The sequence below is a fragment of the Glycine max genome, chromosome 2, assembly GCF_000004515.6.
Source record: "Glycine max cultivar Williams 82 chromosome 2, Glycine_max_v4.0, whole genome shotgun sequence".
Taxonomy (NCBI): Eukaryota; Viridiplantae; Streptophyta; class Magnoliopsida; order Fabales; family Fabaceae; genus Glycine; species Glycine max.
Genome location: NC_016089.4, coordinates 47,336,060 through 47,344,747, shown reverse-complemented (window position 1 = coordinate 47,344,747; position 8,688 = coordinate 47,336,060). Strand labels below are relative to the sequence as shown.

General features: G+C 33.6%; 1 protein-coding gene across 1 annotated transcript; it reads right to left on the bottom strand.

The window, feature by feature from the left end:
• Positions 1-908: 908 nt before the first annotated feature.
• LOC100777908 (CSC1-like protein At3g21620) lies at positions 909-8,120 on the bottom strand. Its single transcript, XM_003519415.5, has 12 exons — positions 7,840-8,120; positions 6,793-7,141; positions 6,222-6,368; positions 5,748-5,883; positions 5,386-5,487; positions 4,633-4,752; positions 4,388-4,468; positions 3,303-3,643; positions 2,754-2,999; positions 1,937-2,261; positions 1,532-1,765; positions 909-1,314 (listed from the first exon to the last, which is right to left on the bottom strand). Exons 2-12 carry the CDS (start codon positions 7,110-7,112, stop codon positions 1,084-1,086), a joined length of 2,283 nt encoding a protein of 760 aa, XP_003519463.1. The 5' UTR covers positions 7,113-7,141; positions 7,840-8,120; the 3' UTR covers positions 909-1,083.
• Positions 8,121-8,688: the final 568 nt, after the last annotated feature.

Genomic DNA, 8,688 nt, shown 5'->3' with positions numbered 1-8,688 from the left:
AATACCGCAGATGGTTTTAAAGAAATTTATTTATTTTTATTCATTCTTATTTCTTTTTATTCATTTTAAAGAATTTTAATTTAACTTAACTAAATCTGATTTACTCTAACTTTTCAAAATTAAATAAATAGTACGACAAATAAGTTATTATTTTTAGACAAACTAAATTATAAGCTAGTTATAAGTTACTGAAATGATTTACAGAAACACACTTGACAAGACAATGATATGTATTGAACATTTATTGAATTTGGTTGTTTTAATTATTTGGCAATGACATGTACTAAAAACCATTCATTGAATTTGGTTATTCGCACGTCTAATTTGAAGTGCGGGATGATTTGCATAATATCTACCCTACAACCACCAAATTTTGTTTGAAGATTTTTTAGTGTTCGCACGAACGTGCTTCAAAAAGTGTATCTTACCATGAGACAAATAAAATGATACAACAAAATACAAATAATGGGATGAGGATCCTTTTTTACCTGTCCTTGAAATAGATTATTTTCAGCGTTTGCTCTGATTTTAGAAGTGAAAGAAAGAAAGAAAGAAGGATGAAAAGCATGTGGTCCACTGGTTTTTAATCCATCCACTTCTGGACTTAACGAAGGTTGGTTCAACCAAGTGACCGGAAATTAAAATGAAAATATTATAAAGTCGAGAATTAAAGTAAGTATTTTGTAAAGCCAATAACTTTTTCCGACCTGAAGGATGTAAAAAGTTAATTAAAATGAAAATATTATAAAATCAGAGATTAACGTGTCCGATTCCTATAATGTCAAGGAAAATGGACGTTTACTATTAAATTTTACATTAATTTTTTAAAAGTAATATTTAGTTAAAACATTATCAACCATCAGATCTCAAACTGCACTATGCTAGAAAACTTGTTTCACGGATCAGACTGTCAAAATTTGACCTGCATACTTCTGTTATATACTTCATTGAAAGATTATCTAGATTCTGATTTATATACAGAAAAAAAAGAGAGTAGAGTTTGGGTATATCATGCAGCAGTGCCACCAATAGTGAACTTCAAACTATCTATTGCTCTAGTTTTATGCTCATAAGAAGTGGCATTCAAGATGATAATGAACCGCTATGTTTGCTAGGCAATGGTGTGTTTTTCCGGGACTGGCGCTTTGTTTGTACAAGTACAGGTTCTTGCTCCTCCCAGTTTTCGCTCATTACATCACTGTCACTGTCATCATCACCCTTAAACACCGGATGGATATATGCATTCTGAAGGAACTCTTTCAAATTGAAGTTTGGCTCTCTTGCACGCTCCAATGTGTCCTTCATCATTGCTTCCTGAAGTTTCCAGCACAAGGAGAAGAGGGAAGAGAATTAGCTCAAATTTGGTAAAGGAATGACGGAACTTAGATACCATGACCAAGAAAAGGATAAAAAATGCAAGTTCAAAACAAAGGGTGTCCCTAAAAGCATTGCTTTTTTGTGTATTTGATTTGCTTTGGCAATCGCTGAAAAAGTACAAAAACTGTACGCCAGTTGCAACATCAAGACTAACCTGTAATGGATGCTTAACGAAAGCAGGTTCATATCGTCCCTTGCAATACAGATGGAATGATATTGTCAGAATTGGGAGAGTAATGAGCAATGGAGTTGAGTTAGCAGCTTCTTTTGTACTCAATAACCCCATTAACAGCAGCTGTGAGATCACTAACGCAAATATAATACGTCCATGGACATCAGGCCAGAATGCTGCAGCACTCTCATACTCTTGGTTGTAGACATTAATAATCTGCCATTTAGATTTCAGGCATTATGCTACATAACAAAATATTCAATTGTTGAAGATTGAATAATACATAGTAAATATTCATCCTTAAAATTTCTCGTGTCTATGGTCAGTTTGTAAAAACAAAGATTAAATTGCATTGAAACAGAAGACCTTTCATGAGCTAACTTTTACCTGATGACGGTAGACGACATATGCCAAGCCAAAGAACACTATGATGTATGGAAGTAGAAATGGTGTGACTACAGCATACACAAGGCCAAGTAAGAAATACAGTTGTATTTGAGGTTCGCCTGTATTGAAACCAAATGTCCCTGGATCCATTGCTTCTTCACGGTCCTTTTCAGTCTTCACTAAGAAGAAGTTTTTCAAGTGATAAAATATCAATGGCTTCAACCTTAAAATCTCACCAGCACATCCAGCCCACCCATCCACCATTATGTAAGTTATGAAGAAAGTTGCCTTCATTGGAATTGAGACACCAATTGTTTTTGGAATTCTGCATACATGGCATATGTTTACTTTAGGTTATTGAAAGCTATTTGTGACATCTATAACCCTCAAGACTATAAAACTTTATCGTCAGAAGAGGCAAGTTGCCACAAGATAACACTACTTACAAATGAAGAGACCACCAGAAATTCAACCAGTTGAGTTAATGTTGTTCTATCCTCAGACATTTTAGACAAACATAACCTTGCACATGTTCCATTTCATATAATCTTATTTTTAACTCATTTTTCATGAGATAAAAATGGAAAAGATATGTTCTATGATTGTTTTACAATTACCTAACTAACTGTATTGACCAGAATGAGTGAACATTAATTAATTAATTCAAGATATAAATTAATCAAAATTAATTGCTAACATACATGAAAATTAAATGCAAAATGCATTTCTTAAAATTTGTAATGTCTTCTATACTTACAGATGCTTAATAATTGTAATAGATAGTAGTGCATATACTAGACTAGGAGGACTTTCTTACTCATTTGCTGACTGATGGATAAATTTATCTAGCTGTTGGAATGCAGTCCCAGTAATTATGCTCCCAAGAAATACATTAATGAACTGGAAGATGTAATATCTTGTGGCTGCTCTCCTTTCTAGAGCAGACGTGCTTATAAACCCTTCGAACTTGGACATTATCATCAATATTGCTGGCAGAAATATGAGAAATATCTTCAAAGCAATCCCAGGAAGGAAACCTTGTATAAAGGATTTTATGAATTGCCTGGAATAAAAGAGAAGCATAAGATTAGTTTCTACCACATACACCTTTACGGTATCAAAGCTACACAGGGTTATCTGTAACATTTTGCATTTCATCACTCTTGTCAGTGGTGCAAGACATAGGAACTCAACAACATATTCTGGGTTGTAATCAATACTAGGTTGCTACCATAAAAGTAGTTAATGGTTTCCATATTATTCAATAATTTTATATACAAAGTCAACCAATGGACAGAAATATGTATTAATGCAAAAAAGAAAAAGATGACATTGAAAAATAAATAAATAAATAAATAACACTTACATTTCAATAAAAGATTTTAGGAAAGGTGCTGCTTTTTCAATGCCTTCAATGTTAGCCAGTGACTGTACGAATGCTATGGGAATCATGAAAAAGAATGTCAAAAAGAAGAAAGCTACAGCAATTATAAGCTTCCTTATTGTTAGTGAAACATATGGTATTGCCATGTTATCCCAATACACATCACGAGGTTCTGGAGCCCATTCAGTCAACCATACGGTTGGATTTCTAGATTGTTGAGTCTGTGCACAAACAGCTGCACCCCAACGAGTTCGGAAGGAAACAAAAGCAGCTGGCATTGTATATTTAGAATTCTTCATCACCTTATGTTTCTCCAATTCTATCTGAAAGTGTAGAGAAACATCAAATTCAATCATTTTCTTATAAAAACAAATTTAATGAACAATTCGATAATCTCTTCTAGTAAAATGATGTAAGAAACATATGTATCAGAAAATTAATTTGGATGTGTATAATGAAAAGATTCAAATTTCAAAAACGAGGACATAAATTCTGTCATATTGATTGAAAACACCTCTTATATTGTTATTCTCATAATGTGAGCTATGAGTCTAATTTAATCTCATAAAACTGGCTTGTAAGGTTATGATTGTCCCCAACTTATATATACTATTTTGGCCTTATCACTATTCACTAGTATGCTATACAAAAGTGTTGGGCATGAGGGGTATCTTGGAAAAAAACTCAAGTCCCACATCGGCTAGACATAGTGTCAAGATAAAATATATAAGTGGTGGACAACCCTCACCTTATGAGCTAACTTTTGAGACTGAGTTAAGCCCAAACCCACATTTTAAGAGTTACAGATGCAAGAAAACCATTTTAAGTAAGTATGTAAACACTACCGATAAGAAAGATCTCTTATTCTGTTTCAGGTGTAAGAAGAAAAACATTTTAGCTTAAGTATGCATGCAATGTTAAAGCACGATAATTAGCTCACATCTCTTTCAATTTTTTTAATAAATTACTTTTTATTTCTCAAGATTACATTTACAACTTGAGAATATATTTAAACCATTCCAATATTTAAAAAATGTGTAAAACAAGCATAGAAAAGTGTTGCTTACTTCTTCTGATAGTCTCTTGATTTCATCAGTATAAAAATCAATTGCATCGACTCTATTACCACAAAGGCCAAGAAAACCAGTCTGCAAACCCCATGGAAGATAATGGAATACTTAGTGAAGGAAAAAAAAAGAAGAAATGGAATACCTTTGGAAAAATGGCAAGAGCTTATGCTGAAGATTAAAAAAAATGGAAGATAATTCAGAAGTCAGAATTCATAGGAACCAGATTATTGAAAATAGTATACCTTTTTAGATGGCCTTGTGGATTGATTTCTAGAATATTTAAGTTCATAGTAGTCAAGCCAATTCTGCCTTTTCTTCTTCTTTGAAACAAGACTAGAAAGTTTCTTTGCATTGTAAACAACCTGCAGAAATACCTTTAAAAGTAAGGAAAAAAACAAAAGTACGTGGTAGGATAAAACACAATAAACAGCCTACTAGAATTTATGATATGTGATTGAAGGGTTAAAACGGGTTGATCTTGATATCCTAGTACCATTAAATATCAACAAAATCAAATGAAGCTAATTGGCATGGTGTTCTGTTTGATAATGAGATCATCCTATTGAGTTCAAGGTCTGTCCTAGCTAAATCCATTTCAACACAAATCTTGGCCATTGACTATTTGACTTGGTCATGCTACAAAGAAAAAAGTAGACATAAGTTTCACCTGAAACTTTCTGCCCAATAGTAGAGGAGAGGAAGTTTGTCAAATATACTACGAAAACTATCTTACACTAAAATTTACCCCAACTTATTGGAAAACAACACATCTGCAACCAAACTTATAGTAGTACCAGACCTATCTTAGAAATATCTTTTTGTTTGCTCCTTAGATTAGGTCATAACTGTCCATTTGAACACAGTAACAATGAATATGAAGTTATAACTGGTAAATATTAATATTTTGATACACTCAAATTACAAAACCATATTACAAGCTCTGAAACAGAGAAACAGAATTAGGCATGTGTACTTGTAACCAGAAAGGATCAGACCTGCTGAGTGAGATAGTGATCTGGATGATTGACCAAAAAGAAATGTTCCACTAGCTCACTGACCGATTCATCAGGATCAGGTGGTACATTTCTAACAAGTACCTGCACAAATGTAAATTGCATGAAGGAGCAAGCATGGGGAAACACAAGATAAAGTTTATTGTCAAAAGTTTTTCCTCTATATTTTTAAAGGTAGGAAGGTGCAATTGGATGGTTACTTGAAAGAAGGATAGACCTTTTGATGTTAGATTGTAGGAGATATGTGGGCTTTACTAATCTTAGGATATAAATCCTTATTACAGAAGCTGTGGTACTAAGATTATGAACATATAGTATTTGTCAGTGATAAAACTTGATCTTACTGTAAATTGGTCAGGACGGCGTCGTTCTGATGCAAGAAAATGCAATCTCATTGTTGCAACTATCTGATACTCCCTTTTCAAGATATAGCATGTCCAGAAGGTAAAAGCATATGCCATTACCAAATGAGTCCAGAATCTGCAATGCATGCAACAAGTATTGGAAGATAAACATCCTTGTGTATGAAAAAAAATGGCAGTTACTTCAGGAAGGGAGTAAGGTTCTGTAAAGCCAGTGACTAAGGAGGTATTAATTTGTTCAAAATTGATTTAGAAGATTTGCATGGAATATCTTAGAGATGTAAATGCTAATTCACACACTCATCAAAAGGTACAAAAGGATGAATGTATATAACATACTAATACTAATATGTATTTCTTTTAAATAAAGAAAAACATATAACATTAGAAAGTTCATATTAAATGAAGAATATGTAAACAGCGAAAACAATCCTACCGGTTGAAAAGTTTGCATACCTATTTGATCCGGTTGGAATATTTGAAATAGAAAGCTTATCTATCTGACTATAAGTCAAATTTGAACGCTCCAAGGTGCTATTTGTCCAATTGACAGGAACCATAACAGAAAATGCTAGGACTGCAATTGGGACAAATATTTTCAGCCTGCAGTTCAATAACAGGATGCCAGTTGGTAAAAGATCGAAGACATTAGTAACCTTGGAGCTAACAATGGAACAATTCTGAAAAACAAACTCATGTTGGAACAATTTAGAGTGAAGGAAAAAAACACTCATGGCAAATATTTTTGGTTACCAGGCTAGATTAAATCATATATTGGGTATAGGGAAGATTTTCACCCGTAGGGATGGAGGGTGTCCCATCCTGCTTCATAGCCAATAACAGTGATTTCTCAATGTAAACTCTGTAATTCTCTTGTGATGCAAAAGACATTATTCATGGACATCAATGACTTTTCAAATTAATGTTTATCTAACTGTGGGGTTAAATTTAAATGACTCAAACAAAATAAACTTAATATTAAATAGACATCCACATATTGCACAAAGGATTATTGATCAGAGCATACCCAAGTAAGTAGATCCTCAAGTACACAGCAGAGTCCAAGCCTGCATGGTCAATTAGTTCAGGTTCTGGCATTTGCAATGCTGCAGGCATCCAGCTCAAGAACCTTATATATGACTTGAAGTCCAAATTGACAAACTTGCTCACAAATATCCCTGCTTGCAATGGACTGCTCCTTAAACCCTTCAAATACCATTTTGGAAAATACACCCTATCGTTTATAGGTTGAATTCGAAGTATGGCAAAAGCCAGTAAGAAGGCAAATGCACTAAGGATGTTTATTGCTGCTGCAAGTCCTATATCCCCAAGAGAAGCCATGTGCATATGTCAACTTAGAAAGAAGAAGCTACTCCCTGCAAAATACACAAATAAGCATAATGTCAAAATCAATACCCTTTCTTTATAAGCTTTGAATTTAAAAGTACAACCTTATTTTGCAGCAGTGATAGAGGTAGAAGACAAAGCAGATAATGACATGAAGGATTGAAGGTTTAACGTCTGATTTGAAATTGAGAACTGATGAAAAACTGTTTTTCTTGTGATCATATAAACAAAAACAGTAACAATAATAATTAAAAATAAAATTGTGAAGGGGGAGAGGCTGAAAAGTCATAGTCAAACTGAGTTTTCTTTTATCTTCCTCCCAAAATTTCTCACAAAGTGAAGTCATAATCAAGTAAAGAAGGAAGTACTAATTAGCCCTTTTCCTATTATCTCTCAGTGGTCAAACCATAATCCGCTTCTAAAATGCAGCATCCAAAGGACATGTTTTTCTCCCTGACACTGACACTGTCTTCAATTTTCATAGATAAAAAAAGGACATGTTTTTCTCTAAGGCAAAACCGATTCAGAATCTGAAATCCCATTCTCACAGCAAAACCAAAAATTTAAGCCCAGACTTCATGACATGTTTTGATCTTCCAGTCATCAACAGAAAACACAGACAATTAAACAAAATTTAGCATTTGGTACCATAGCAAATAAAAAAAATGCAAAAAAAAAGTCCTTGACTATCATTATACAACAGATCCACTCCATTGGGGTACATTACCTTGTCTGCCACAACAATTCTCAGCAAAGAAGGAGACACATGGGAGAGAAACACAAGGAAAAAAACACACAGAGTGGTGGTTTTTGAACCTAATTGTGATGATGATAATGCCACTGTTAGTTCAACCGACCAAAGGGAGAAAACCCAGAAGCCAGAAAGTCAGCAATGAGCAAAAGTTACGAACTTTATGGCCTTTCTTTTCAAAGGGTCCGTTGAGGATTTATAAATTTGTAGCAGCATGCATGTCTTAGTCATGTGAGGTAAGATTTGTGTGCCTAGCCATACACTGATACACACCATGTCGACCGTTTACTGTATATAAATCCTGCGAGAAAAAAGAATGAAAGTGACAGAAAACGAAAAATAATTATTAAATTAATTGCAAGAAGAAAATTGGAGTGCTTTGAACAGAAAAGAAAAGCAAACTTGGAGATTTCATGAAAATAATAAGGTGAATGAATATTGCTACAAATTACAATTACTTTGTGTAATACGGTGAATATTTCGTAATTAATTTTGTGATTTTACCTTTTGTAATATGACATTAGTATATGGTAAAAACTATAAAAAAATTAAAATAAAACAATTAGGATTTTATATTAGTAAATTTCCAAACATTGAATTGTGTTTGGTTGGCAGCACATGGCACGAGGAGGTGGGGTCGGAGAGAGAATAGAAAGAAAGGAGATACTGTCTTTGACGTTTCCTTTCTTTTCCTAACGGCTACTATTTTATTTTTGTTATATTTAATTTCTCATAGCACTATAGAAAGCCATAGCCAGCTAAACAGAGTGAGGTCCCTTTTTATCAGTATTATTTTTTTACTTAAAAAAGTACTAGTATAAAGCC

Coding starts and splice junctions, on each gene's coding strand:
- LOC100777908 (XM_003519415.5), bottom strand. CDS start 7,112: ATGCACATGGCTTCTCTTGGGGATATAGGACTTGCAGCAGCAATAAAC. Junction 5,884..6,221: donor ATTCCAACCGGATCAAATAG/GTATGCAAACTT, acceptor CATGCATTGCAG/ATTCTGGACTCATTTGGTAA. Junction 2,262..2,753: donor ATCCATCAGTCAGCAAATGA/GTAAGAAAGTCC, acceptor CCATGTATGCAG/AATTCCAAAAACAATTGGTG.